Below are 14535 nucleotides of genomic sequence, written 5' to 3'. Positions count from 1 at the left end.
GCTCTTGCGTGCGTTGAATTATTATTTCCTAGAGCGGTCTCGCTTGGACGTTAAACAAGCCTTTGCGGGAAGTAACCCGTGTTTTATTGCTTTCATTTTCTTTTGTTTTTAGATTAGATTTTCTCACATGGACGTGTTTGTGTTCCTTGCTAGGTAAACAACTTGATATACTCTTGCGCATTGGTGATGATCAAGAATCAAGGAAATGTGCCTCAACTTACCTATCATGTGGAATTCAAGCCTTATTTGTAGAGATTATGGCTCATATGAGGTTATTTCGAGTTTTTTGTGTGATTTTGCATTTATCCCATATCCGGTAATATCCTTATTTTCCCTCTTTCTCTTACTTATTGTGACTTGAAGATCATGTGTTGGTAATGTTGGATTAATTTTTCCTTGTATTCCCCTCCTTGGTTTCATTGTTTATGATTTGAAAGCTTGGTTTCATTCAAGCTTAGGGGAGGGTATTCTATCATTTTTGGTGGGATGTTTATTCATATATGCCATGCACGTGAGTATATGCATTTCCATGTTTTTCATGCTTTTGGAAAATCCAAAAAGATTTTTGTTTACTTCTAGGCAAGTTTAGCAAAGTTGTGTTTTGTTTGTTCTTAATTGGACATTATATCTTTTGGATTTGTTTACTCTTGAATGCCTTTCTTCCTAAGTGGTTAATGTGTGCACGATTTGAGAGTGTCATTGGTTGACTCTAGGATATTACATGCTAAGGTAGCCGGGTTAAGAACTTTTACGAATCCATGAAGCCCTAATTCACGGGTATGTGGTAAGATAGCGTTGCTCTCTATAGTGGATTTGGCACCCCTAGTTGGTATTTGCTTCGTTATAATCCCGTGTGAGGTATCATTGTTCTAGCCTTCATCACTTTGTTGTGTGGCGCATTTGGATCCTTAGCTATGCATGTCTTGATCCTTGTTTTGACTTATAGCTCCCAAGATCGTGACCGAAGCACTCTAGGGGAGGAAAAGGGCACTTCTTTCTCATTTTTTTTTTCTTTATCTTCTTTTTGTTTTGTTACAAATTTGATTTTCTATTTTTCATAAACCTACTTGCTAACCAATTTGAGCCTTATGTTTCCCGCTCTTGTTTAAACCACATTACAAACCTAATGGCTTATATTTACCAACCTTTTAGTTAGTGAAGCATTGGCATGTGAGGTTTAAGTTTTGAGTTGTTGATTATAAACAAGAAGCACTTTAAGATTTGGTTAGAGTTGAGCTTGTAAAGAAATATGCAAATTTTTGAAAATTAAGTGAAGTTTCAAGAAAAAGCCGTCCAAAATTAAAAAAAAAGGCAAGGACAATGAATAAAGTTAAAAAAAAAAAGAAGCGAAAATTGGAAAAGAAACAAAAACAACAAAAATATTTTCGATGGTTTCGTTTTCTTCCCTAGTTTAAGCATTGAGGACAATGGTTTGTTCAAGCTTGGGGGATCGTTCCTTCATTTTGTATATTTTGTGTGTTTGTGTTGAATAAGCTTGGGGGAATGGCATTAGTGGTATTTTTGCTTGATATTTAGTGAATTCTTGAGTTATTTTTGAGTGTCGGCCGCACTTTTTTCTTCACTTAGGAATTATAACCAAATTTTAAATTTTTTTTACCCCGCCTTAACCCTTAGCCTTACGTTACAACCAATAAAAAGACCCTTAGACTCTAGTGGTTTAGGTCAAAAGAACGGTGGAGGGAGATAGACTTCAAATCTATGGAAAGAGTATGCATAGTTGAGACGTCGGGATTACCTTCTCAAAGTTTTTCATTTCTTTATCTTTTTCCGGTTCCTTTGTGGAATCTTGAGAAGCTAGCTTAAGGGTAGATTTGAAGCTAGTGGAGAGAACGTGGCCCGATTGGTTGGGGCTAGGGTGGATTGAGTCTTAAGTAGTTCTTTATGCTTAGCATGTGTTATGTTTCAATCAACCATTGACATCTTGGAACTTGCATACATTTGTCCATTTAGAAAGGTTTGCATTCATTAGTACTCGTCCTTATTTCTTGTCCATACATGAGATTGTGTTTCGCTTTTTCTCTTAGTGTTCCTTTTCCTTTTTTTCCTTTTGTTGCCTTGCCTTGGTTTTTGTCGAGAGTTGTGGGTTAAACCTCTTAGGAAACCCTCACGAGAGCTTACTTATCCTCTTTGGCGACATAAGGGTTTAAAGGGCTTGATGCATACGCTAAATGCATCCGTGATTCCTACGACAGTGAGTTAGTGTACATTCTTTCTCTTTGTTTCTATTTTGTTTCCTTTGCTTTCAATAATTCCATCTTGTTCTCTTTTGCCTTAGCTTTGCTCGAGGACGAGCAAAGGTTTAGCTTGGGGGAATTTGATGAGTGACATTTATGTCACTCTTAGGGAGTAGTTTTAGAGTCATTTTCGTGTTTATTTTATCTTATTTTCCCTTTCTTTCTCTTGTTTTCTTTTTAATAAAGTTTCTTGTTTATTTGGTGATTTTGGAGCGTTTTAGTTTATTTTCTTCATTTTATTAGCTTTACTTTATTTTCGTATTTTATTTTACTTTGTTTGCTTGTATAGTTTTTGTTTTATTTTTATTAGTTTAGTTTTATGTCCCTTATTTTCTATTTTATTTTATTTATCTCTATTTTATTTATTTTATTTTTATTTTGTCTTTTGATAATGCCCTCGTGTTTTTGTTGTAGGTCGAGTTTGGTGTTTTGGGTTTTAAAGTCGTGTTCGAGTTCAAAGTCCGGGATTCGAGGTGCAAATTTGTTCTAAAGCTGCTGCCCTGTTGCTGCCAACTTAAATTACACAACCCTTCATTATCCTACACCACACCACACCATCAGCAACAACAACAATTCCCCTGCTCCTCTTTCCCATCCAATCAGCCAACAACAATTACCACCAACCCATTTACCATCACCAACAGCCACCACGTACTTCACCCCGCAGCACCAGCCACCACCAAACCACCTGACCACATCACAACCAACACACACGAGCCGCAGCAGCACCAACACAAACAAACCGCAACCAAGCCTCACAACAGCCCGCATAACCCCGCAACGCCACCAGTCCAACCTTCAACCACCAATTCACTCACCCGCTGCAACCCCTCACACCACTCACCACCAGTCCAACTTCCAACCACCAGCCAACAACCACCTGACCACTACAGCAACCATAATCACCCACCAATTCACGCGCTCACTGCACCAGCCACCTAGCACCGCACATCCCCTGCTTCACCCCGCAACAACACCAACGCAATCCGCAACAACACCAACGCAATCCCCAACACCACCAACACCAACGCAATCAGCCGCACCTAAACCAGCAACATCAATCCACCAATTCACACAAGCATTTCGGCCCCTCAATTAAGCAAAAATCAGATTAAATTTTGATTTTAATCAAGTTCGAGCATACCGTTTGTGGTTCGGTCGAAGTTCGAGTCAGAGACTTTGTGGGTTTTGTTAATCGAAGAGGAGTGGTCGAACATACCTATGGTTCGACCGAACTAACCCCGTAGTTCTGCCGCACCAACCCATGGTTCGACCGAACCGCTTCACGAGCTATGCACGCGAGTTTTAATGAAAATTGGACGGCCACGATCTTGGATGCTTGATGAAGATGATGATGATAAGCGGTGATGATTGATTATTTTGATGCGTGGTGATGGTGATGAATGGAAATCGGGGAGCTGATGTTTGGATGGTTTTGGTTTCCTTTTTCTTTTTCTTTTATTTTTACTTTCTTTTCCTTTTCCTTTTCTTATTTTCTTTTCTCTTTTGTTTTCTTTTTCTATTTTTATTTTCTTTTTATTTTCCTTTTCTTTCTTTATTTTATTTCCTTTTTATTTTTATTTTCTTTTCCTAGTTTTATTAGCTTAGTATAAATACCCAATTTTGGGGTAATTAGAAGGAGAATTGAATAACTATCTATTCCTCTCTCTAATTAGTTTTAGGTTAGGTTAGGATTAGTCTTCTTTGGTATAGAGAGAAAGTGAGGTTTTCTTCATTAATGAACTTGGATTTTGTAGAAGGAGCTTATTCAATCCTTTGTAGACCTTCATCTTCAATTAATGAGTAATTTCTTACTCTCTCTCCTCTATTTTTATTTGTTTATTTTGATTATTATTTTAGTTGTTGGTATTGCTTGTTGATCATGTTGATTCTTGATTATTTGTTGATTAATCTTGTTATTATCATGATTAGTGAGTAATTTCCCCATTAAGGGGATGGTTGTGGTGTAGTTGGACCTTGAGCATGTTCTAGGGTTTAGAATTGATTTATTTGTGATTAAAGTCTTTATATGCTTGATATTCTTTAATCTTCTTGCAAGTGCACATTGTTGGTTGATTAAAGGTGAATCTTTTCTAACAATAAACGGATGTTGACTTAGTTAAGGTTCATTACTATCGATTGTTATTTAATAGTACCTCCTAGTATATGGTTCTAATGTGGAAACACAGAGGCTATGTTAGGAGAAGCCAATTGACCCCGGAAGGCGGCTAGAATGGATTCTTAATTTCGATATTCGAGCATGTTTAGTTCATAATTAATTCAATTTCTATGCCTTTGTTTATGTTCAAGTGAATGCTATACCTAAACCATTTCCCTTAATGTTTTATTTCTTGTTTTAGCATTTTTAGACTTTAGTTTATTTATCCCCTATTCCGGACTAGCTTAATTGTCGATAACATTTGGTGGTGTTTACCGTTCTCTGTGGTTCGACCCCTATGCTTGCCTTATACTCGTATTAGGTTTGTTTAGGTTGTATAAATTGTATTTGATCTAGGGATAGACAATTGACGACGCGTTTATTCCCTTGTCAAAAAGCACATGGAGAGCAGAGATGCGACAATTGATCAAATTCTAGCGCATAATAAAATTATGAATAATCGAATTGCGCAACTCTCCGCTACCCTACAAGCCCGCCAACATGGAGCTCTGCCGGCACAGTCGACTAGGCCTACGGATCAAGCATTTGCAATTACTCTAAGGAGTGGTTCAAACTATGAAGGGCCCCATAAGCCCGGAGTTGATAAACCTGTTTTATTAAATAATGCTAATCTTGATTCCGTTAAACCAAACAATGTAGTTGATAGCCCTGCAAGGCTAAAGGATAATACTAACATATCTAATTCTACACTGCAGGGTACAACTCCAGAGAAGGTGGCTACTTCAGACAAGAATAATAATGCTCCAAAGCCAATTATCAAACTTCCTTTCCCTAATCGTCAATTGAAGACAAACTTGGATAAGCAGTTTGGTAAGTTCCTAGAGGTGGTTAAAGATTTGAAGGTAACAGTTCCCTTTACAGAATTGATCACACAAATCCCCTCATATGCAAAATTTATGAAAGAAATATTGACGAGAAAAAAGTCTATTAGTGAGGTAGAGATAGTAGCTTTCACTGCAGAGTGTAGTGCCGTACTTCAAAATAAGTCTCCACCTAAATTAAAAGATCCGGGTAGTTTTTCTATCCCTTGTCATATTGGAAATCTCTTGATTGATAATGCATTATGTGATTTGGGTGCTAGTGTTAGCGTCATGCCATTATCTGTGTGTTCTAAGTTGAATATGGGTAAATTAAAAGCTACCAATATAACTCTACAAATGGCCGACCGTTCTTTCAAATACCCCTTAGGTGTTTTAGAGGATGTCCCCGTTAGAGTAGGTAAATTTTATTTACCTTTAGATTTCGTTGTTCTTGATATGGCTGAGGATACGCAAACCCCAATAATTTTTGGTAGACCATTCCATAACACTGCAGGAGCAGTCATAGATGTAAGAAGTGGTAAGTTAACACTATCATTAGGGGATGATAACGTTTTTTTTTTAATCTGAATCAAGCCCCTAAAAGCTCCATGACTGAGGAGAAATGTTTCAGTGTTAATGTGGTTGAAGATTATAGTAACAAGCCCTAAGCTCTTGAAAAAGATCCCTTGGAGGCAGTATCTTATGTTGCATCCTTTTCAGATAAGATAGACAAATGGCAAAAGAAAGTCGATGCAATAGAAAGAGCACTCTACAATGTTGGTCTTGGTTTTGAGGATGAAAAGGTGGAACCAATCAAGCAAGATCGAGCCTACAAGTGTTCCGCCGGATCGAGTTGCAAGAGTTGAATGCAATGACAATTTGGAGCAACATTCGAGCGACTGAGGATTTTTAGTGCGTAGCATTGAAGATCCCCCAGTCCAAGTCAAGGAGGAGATTTGGGGGGGGGGGGAGGGGGGAGGATAAGAAAACCATACCTCTTTAAAGTCTATTATAATTGCCTCATAGAAATTGTTATCTTCCGGCCATCTTGTCCATACTCTTTTCCCAATTTTCCCATAATTCTCAGTATCAGAAGGGTCATTAGCAGCAAAATTGCCAGATGTACTACGATTGGCTACCTGAGGCCTTCTTGGAGGAGCAGGAGAAGGGTATGGCAAAGTCTGCAGAACAGCAAGCTTCCATGAGTAATGGAAATTAACACCGTAAAACAGAGTGATAAGTCAAACAAGCAACTAAATGTAGTACAAGAGGAAGTTTCTGAGTATTGTCGTGTAAATCTACTTGAATGTTTTTTTTAAAATATATATATATAATAAAAAATAAAAAAGTGCAAACACAATAAGTACGCCTAGTCACTAGTAAGAAATAACAAACCAATATAGCAACAATCAAATGATAAGTTATCCTATTATAACTAACAGAATTTACACATTACAGCAAAAACACCTCTACTTTTCAACCTGTCAGCATTTAGCAATGCAGACCTAGCAGATATAGTAGCAGATGATAAATTGTCTAGCTATCAAAATTTGTGATTCCAGAAACTTACTGGTTTTGTCTTTTTGGGTCGTGATCTTGGAGGTGGGCCTCGTTTCAAATTTGAAGAAGATGGTTGCATATTAGGATGCAAGGTCGGAGATGGTGCACCAACAGATAATCCCGACACTGACTGTCCTGTTTTCTGTTTCTTACGCGAGGCTGAAACAGTTGGACTACGTACAGATTCGTGAACAGGTTGCGAAGAGCTAAGCATGCCTGGTTGCCCATTTGCCGTTCTCCACTCCCTGCCAAAGTTAATATAAATGGTATTTGTCAATAGACAACATCATCAATTATACCAAATATTGAAAACACGTATGACTGATAATAAAGATAACGTCAAACTTTATTCTACGGATCATATCATCATTGTTCACCCTTGATAAAAGCTCCCTATGTTCCTCATCTGACACCCTGAGCTCCTTCCTTAATTCCGTTATCAAACTTTCCTTCTCCTAATAAACAGCACAATGTGTTTAGACAAATGAATAAAATGATTCTGAACATAATTCTAAATCAGCAACAGCAAAGTACCCAAGAAATGGCATCGGATTGAGCCTTGAAGGCCCGTAAAACTGAGCAATACGCATCTTGTTCAATAATATGGATTTGTGTTTCCATGTCATTATTTGGCATCCTTGGATATGGAGCAGGGGCAGCAACTGCAGACCTCCCATTCCCAGCTACACGTGCATTTCTTGCAAATCTATTTTGATGAGGTGGTAAAAGATCATCATCCGTCCCGACCAAATTTCCAAAAAGAAACAAGATTTAATTCAACATTATAAACAAACCACAATGAACAAACAAGATAACAAAACTGCAGAAAACATCCCTAAAATGGAAATCTGAAAAGTTGAGATTTCAACAGCAAAGACATAAAGAAAGTTCAAATCTTGATGCAGCGCAAGATAAGGAGATTTGGCGTCCCACAGGGTATGTCAGGAAGCCGCATCGCAGCCTAAACACTGCTAGATCGGGTGAGAAACCACCCGATCGAGCGTTAGGCCAAAATTGTACTTGGTAAGAAGGTCGTGCGGGACCTAGATAAACAAGCGCTTTGCATGAGGCAACCCGTATTTTTAATGCTTTTTAGACTAGTTTTTCTTTTCTTTTTCTTATTAGAGGAGAGATGAGGGAATTTAACGAGTTCTATGAGTGTTTGTATAGGTTTGAAGGAAAAGAGTTAGCCAAATTATGGAGAAAAGAAGAAAATTATTATTTCACCGATTTAGTCTCGGGCCCGACCGGGCGAAGCTCGCCCGATCGGGCGCGAGAGCAAGGATCTGAAAATAAGTAATTTCGCCCGACTAGGCGAGTGGCGCCCGACCGGGCGCGAAATTCGTCGTATACGGACTAAGTTGTCCGCCCGATCGGGCAAGCCTCGCCCGACCGGGCCCGAGAAGGGTGAAAATTTTGACTTACATATCGCCTGATCGGGCGAATGGCGCCCGACCGGGCGCGAGAGCTAGAAGGAATCAGGTCGTTCGATCGCTCGACCAGGCGAGTGGCGCCCGACCAGGCGCAAAAGGTTACGAAATTAAGGCAAATCAGATCCCCTGACCGGGCGAAGGCCGCCCGACCGGGCGCGAGCGTATCCGCCCCCTTCTTCTTCTTTCTTTTCTTCTTTCTTTCTCCATTTCTTCTTTCCTCCATTACTTTCTCTCTCTAAAACTCAAATTCTCTCTACCTTCTCTCTAAGATTTCTCCTCCATTTCTTACCCAAATTCAAAACTCTTTACATATTTGTGATCCTCTCTTCATTCTCTTCACTTTCATGTAAAAATTTTTCAGTTTTAATTCAATAAATTTTCAAACCCATTTCTTGAACATGGCATCAAAGAGGGCTAGTCCATTTTTGGTAGGAGCTCCAGTTCGAGGGAGGAATACGACCCGGACTTGCAACTCCCGTACTGGCCGACGATCCGAATTGTGAGCAGGGAACAAAAGGAACGGCCAGAGCATTTGGTTGGTCGTGAGGTAATTTCTTCTCGGTGGTTACACCGCCCTACCCTAGAATCATTTGGTTTGTATGATTTTGTTAAACGATTTTTGAATGACATTGGCATGAGAAAATTTGTTGACATGCACTATCCTACATACCGAGAACTTACTTGTGAATTCCTGTCCACTTTTCATGTTGTTAGTAGTAGAAATGGGCCAAATTTATTTTTTAGGTTAAATAATATAAATACTAGTTTAACTTTTGTAGAATTTTGTAAAATTTTTGAATTAAATTCTGAATTATCTCACCAGTGGCATTCGGACTATAAAATGGGTGACTTATATTATGCTTTGACTGGTTTACCTACCCCCGACCCCCAACATGCTAGTACCAAACCTATTCACTACCCTGTCCCAAAAATCAGGCAAAGATTTGCGGGTTTGTGTTTTTTAGGTAGGGCCGAGCACTATAACGCTCAAACTAACTAACTAGCTGTCATAGGACATTGTGTGTGCGGGTACGGGAAATTGAACATAGGTAGGTTTATAGTTCACCATTTGAGGAGGCATGCCACAGCCAGCACCACTTCCAAGTCCTTTATCCGTTTAGGTGGCCTTATCACTCGAATAACGGTAAAAAAGGTCGATTTTGTAGTAGACGGACCCCACCAGCTGACCAACTGTGGACCAGATACCTACATGACTGCTAGGTATTTTGAGGATGTGGGGTGGGTTAGACCGGATAGCGAGCAAACACCATTTTTGTGTATTCTGACTGGGAACGAGAAACCTTTGCCCATTTTTCCCCTACCCAGTCCAGACTTGACCGCCTTTCCCCCAGGGAAACTTTCTTACACTTATGATGTTTTAGTTGCCAACGCTAGGGGACAGACACCACCACCACCAGTTCCACCACCCCAGCCTCAGCCCGAGGTGGCTTTCTCTCCACCTCGTATGTCCCACTCCGTCCCTCATGTTAACTCTTACCCAGTTTGGGATCTTCTGAGTATAGGTCAGGCCCTAGGACGTATGGGGCATTCACATACTGACCTTAGAAGGATGGTAGGCTCCTTAGACCAGAGGTTAGGGTACCTAGAGAGGAACCAGGGTAGAGCTCTCTACCCTATGTATGATGATTATGCTCGTCGGGGCAACATTCCCGACGACGCTATTCACCCTGACTGGTTTCAGCCTCCACCCCAGGGATACGATAGGGATCCCACTACCCGTGGTATTTACACTGACTATTCTTCTTTTTCTTCGGGTACGGGTAGGACATTCCTTTCGGGGGACCGGCGGGGGAGAGTTTTCACGCTGATTATTTTTGTGGTAGCTCTTCTGGTGCAGGTGGTGCAAGAGGCAGTGGAGGTGCGGGTTTCGGCTCGATGGAAGAGGATGATCAGAACTAGCTATGCTGGGCTAGTTTCCGAGCCAATGAGGACATTGTCTGATTCTGGCTTGGGGGAGATTTTGGTTTGGTATTTTTATTTTTCTCTTTTCTTTTTTTTTTGGTGTGTTTTCTTAGGTTAGATTTCTTGCTTTCTAGGTTAGTTTTTATTGCTTTTTTATATATGAAAAATACAAAAAAAAAATTGAACAATAAAAAAAATCCAAAAATACGTTCCAATGAATTATAAATTATGCTTCCAACTACTTGTGAATATAGTGCTTGATTAGTTGATTTGGTAAGGAATGTGTGATAGTTCCATAGTTCCTGGTATGTAAATGAATTTGAGTATTGGTTTGTAACTATTAGTAATATTTATATGATTCATTATTATGCACATTGAGGAGGACGAAGGCATTTATTCTTTTAGGTAGCCTCCAGATATTGTAGATACATTTGTTCCCTTCTTGCTACCCATATTGTTGCCTTGACTTTTTGTTGTTTATTAGCCACATTACAAGCCTATTTTGCCCCATTGCTTACTAGTCTCAAGCTTGGCTTGGGAGAGCTATTAGGGAGTGAGGTGAGGGAGTTTGTAGTGTGCTTATTATTAGCAAAATTTGGGAGGGATTTGAGAAGTTGTTTTGTTGTTATTCATGTTTATTTTTGATGAGTTTGAGAGTTATATTTTCTTGAAAAAATAAAGCATGATATAATGAAGAAAAAAAAAAGAGAAGTTAAAAAAATAAAGCATGATATTATTGATTCATTGATGAGATCTTTGCTTAGGGACAAGCAAAGGTTTGGCTTGGGGGAGTTTGATGTGTCTATTTTATATAGTATTTTACCCCCGTCCCTTGGTCATAATTATTAGTGTTTTTGGCTCTTTAGAGCCACTTTTATAACTAATTGGTGTTTTCTAGTGTTTTCGTAGATTTGGTTGACTTTTGCAGGGATTTATGCTTTTAGAGTATTTTCCCGATATATTTTGGTGCCTCGCCCAATCGGGCGCGTTTATTTATTAGTGGATGTTTAACGTCGTTTTAATATGTTTTAGTTTAGGATTTTTGTACGGAGTATAAATACTCCTCCGTAATACGATTTTAGGATCTCTTCTTCTCCCCTTTTTACTCTTTCTTTACTCTCTTAATTATTCTCTTAGAATCCTTTCTCTCAACTTTTGTTCTTCATTCTTCCATTAATTCCAGATTACTTTTTGGTAACAATTTCTTCCCCTTTAATTTCAATTATTTTATTTGCTTCCTTGATTATGCTTTTATTTATTTATTTGATTAGTTTAGTCATGATGATTTGTGAGTAGTTTAATTTCTAGGGTTTATGGGGATCTAATAAATAATATGAAGGGGTAATTTGTTGTTGTTAATTATCTATGCTAGATTAATTTCCTATTGATTGATTTAATGCTCTGTGACTAGATTAGGCCTGATCCTTTATCCATGAGTTTGACAACATTGATTCGAGATTCGACAGATGAGAATTAATGTTTAGGTCTAGTTTCAATAGGCAGGTTAATTTATTAATGGTTAAGTCGAGATTCGAGAGATGAGATTTAATACCGGTAAATTAATTGTGTGATTGTAATACGTAGCGAAAGCCCTTTACAATCTGGTTAATTGATGCATTGATGATTGACTATTATTTATTATTGGTAATGCATGATAATTTCTTATTGAATTGTTTTAACGTTTTAAAATTGCGGCTTGTAAAAGTATGGCAATATTAAATTGATGAATCGAGCAGATGTTGGTTTGATATTGAAGGATATTTTCAATAAGAACTTAGATCTAGTAAATTGCGAAAGCCTGTTAGATCTATGGTGATTAATAAATTGCGAGAGCCTGTTGATCGTGTTATTTATGCAATGTCAATGATTGATTACTATGTTTTACCCTAAAGTATTATTTATTTGTGAACCTATGCCCTAGATCCTTTTATATATTGTTTTCCCTCTATTCCAATTCTTTGTAGTTTAGTTTCATAGTAAAATATAAATATTGGTTACTTAGATAATTTAGATTATAATAATTAATTAGGAGTAAAAAGACTTATTTCCCTGTGGAGATCGACCCTACTTCCCTATGTACTTTAGTTAGAAGATTTAGGTATTTACTTTTGATTAGGGGATACGACTTTACCCTGTCAGATACATCATTGCCCATCAAAGGGGCTAATTAGCCTTAAGGGGCGTGAGTCACATCATTGCCCATCCAAGGGGCCCATTGGCCGTGAGTGGTGTTAGACACATTATCGCCCATTTAAGGGGCTCAATAGCCATAAGGGGCGTCAGACACATCATCGCCCATCTAAGGGGCTCATTAGCCCTAAGGGGCCTCAAACAAATCATCGCCCATCTATGGGGCTCATTAGCCCTTAGGGGCGTGAGACACATCATCGACCATCCAAGGGGCTCATTAGCCCTAAGGGGCGTTAGACACATCATCGCCCATCTATGGAGCTCATTAGCCTAAGGGGCGTCAGACACATCATTAACCATCCAAGGGGCTCATTAGCCCTGAGGGGTGTAAGACACATCATCGCCAATCCAAGGGGCCCATTAGCCCTCAGGGCGTGAAACACATCATCGCCAATCCAAGGGGTTCATTAGCCCTAAGGGGCATCAAACACATCATTGCCTATCCAAGGCGCTCATTAGCACTAAGGGGCGTGAGTCACATCATCGCCCATCCAAGGGGCTCAATTGCCCTAAGGGGCGTTAGGCACATAATCGCCCATCCAAGGGGCTCATTAGCCCTGAGGGGTTTAAGACACATCATCACCCATCCAAGGTGCTCATTAGCCCTCAGGGGCGTCATACACATCATCGCCCATCTAAGGGGCTCATTAGCCATAAGGGTTGTCAGACACATCATGGCCAATCCAAGGGGCACATTAGCCTAAAGGGGCGTGAGACACATCATTACCTATCCAAGGGTCTTATAAGCCATAAGGGGCGTCAGACACATCATCGCCCATCAAAGGGGATCATTAGTCCTAAGGGGCATCAGACACATCATCGCCCATCCAAGGGGCTCAAATTCCCTAAGGAGCGTCATACACATCATCGCCCATCCAAGGGGCTCATTAGCCATGAGGGGCGTTAGACACATCATTACCCATCCAAGGGGCTCATTAGCCGTAAGGGGCGTTATACACATCATCGCTAATCCAAGGGGCCCATTAGCCCTAAGGGGCGTGAGACACATCATCGCCCATCTAAGTGGATCATTAGCCCTAACTGGCATCAGACACATCATCACCCATCCAAGGGGCTCATTAGAACTAAGGGGCGTGAGACACATTATCGCCCATCCAAGGGGCTCAATTGCTCTAAGGTGCGTCAGATACATCATCGTCCATCTAAGGGGCTAATAAGCCTTAATTGGCACCGGACACATCATCGCCCATCCAAGGGGCTCATTAGCCCTAGGGGCATCAGACACATCATCGCCCATCAAAGGGGATCATTAGCCCTAAGGGCGTGAGATACATCATTGCCCATCCAATGGGCTAATTAGCCTTAAGGGGCGTGAGTCACATTATTGCCCATCAAAAGGGCTCTTTAGCCCCGAGGGGTGTCAGACACATCATCGCCCATCCAAGGGGCTCATTAGCCCTCAGGGTTGTCAAACACATCATCGTCCATTTAAAGGGCTCATTAGCCCTAAAGGGCGTCAGACACATCCTCGCCCATCAAAGGGGATCATTAGCCCTAAGGGGCGTCAAATACATCATTGCCCATCCATGGAGCTCATTAGTCGTAAGGGGCGTCAGACACATCATCACCCATACAAGGGGCTCATTAGCCGTGAGGGGCGTCAGACACATCATTACTCATACAAGAGGGTCATTAGCTTTGAGAAGTGTCAGATACATCATCGCCCATCCGAGAGGCTTATTAGCTATAAGGTGCGTCAGACACATCATCGCCCATCCGAGGGGATCATTATCCCTAGGGGCATCCGACACATCATAGCCCATTAAAGGAGATAATTAGCCCTAAGGGGCTCAATCGCTCTAAGGAGCGTCAGACACATCATCGCCCATCCAAGGGGGTCATTAGCCCTAGGGGCATCAGACACATCATCGCCCATCAAAGTGGATCATTAGCGCTAAGGGGCGTAAGATACATCATTGCCCATCTAAGGGGCTAATTAGCCTTAAAGGGCGTGAGATACATCATTGCCCATCCTAGGGGCTGATTAGCCCTAAGGGGCGTCAGACACATCATCGCCCATACAAGGGGCTCATTAGCCCTGAGGGGCGTTAGACGCATCATTACCCATCCAAGAGGATCATTAGCCCTAAGGGTTGTCATCCACATCGACGCCAATCCAATGGGCCCATTAGCCGTACAGGGCTTAAGGCACATTATCGTCTTTCCAAGGGGCT

General features: G+C 40.5%; 1 protein-coding gene across 1 annotated transcript in view; it reads right to left on the bottom strand.

Annotated features, from left to right (window-relative positions):
- Positions 1-7532, bottom strand: part of LOC145627852 (protein EMSY-LIKE 3-like) — a 36096-nt gene extending 28564 nt beyond the window's left edge. Inside the window, exons 1-5 of the mRNA XM_081680196.1 lie at positions 7329-7532; positions 7140-7249; positions 6805-7039; positions 6230-6415; positions 5668-5742 (exon numbers count right to left, since the gene is read on the bottom strand). Of these exons, the coding sequence (XP_081536322.1) occupies positions 5668-5742; positions 6230-6415; positions 6805-7039; positions 7140-7249; positions 7329-7430 (708 nt within the window). The 5' untranslated portion in view covers positions 7431-7532. The remainder of the gene's footprint in view (positions 1-5667; positions 5743-6229; positions 6416-6804; positions 7040-7139; positions 7250-7328) is intronic.
- Between the last annotated feature and the right edge of the window lie 7003 nt (positions 7533-14535).

Source organism: Chenopodium album, chromosome 4 (genome assembly GCF_948465745.1).
Source record: "Chenopodium album chromosome 4, dcCheAlbu1.1, whole genome shotgun sequence".
Classification (NCBI taxonomy): Eukaryota; Viridiplantae; Streptophyta; class Magnoliopsida; order Caryophyllales; family Amaranthaceae; genus Chenopodium; species Chenopodium album.
The sequence above is the reverse complement of the archived record's forward strand: the minus strand, read 5'-3'. Positions and strand labels throughout refer to the sequence as shown.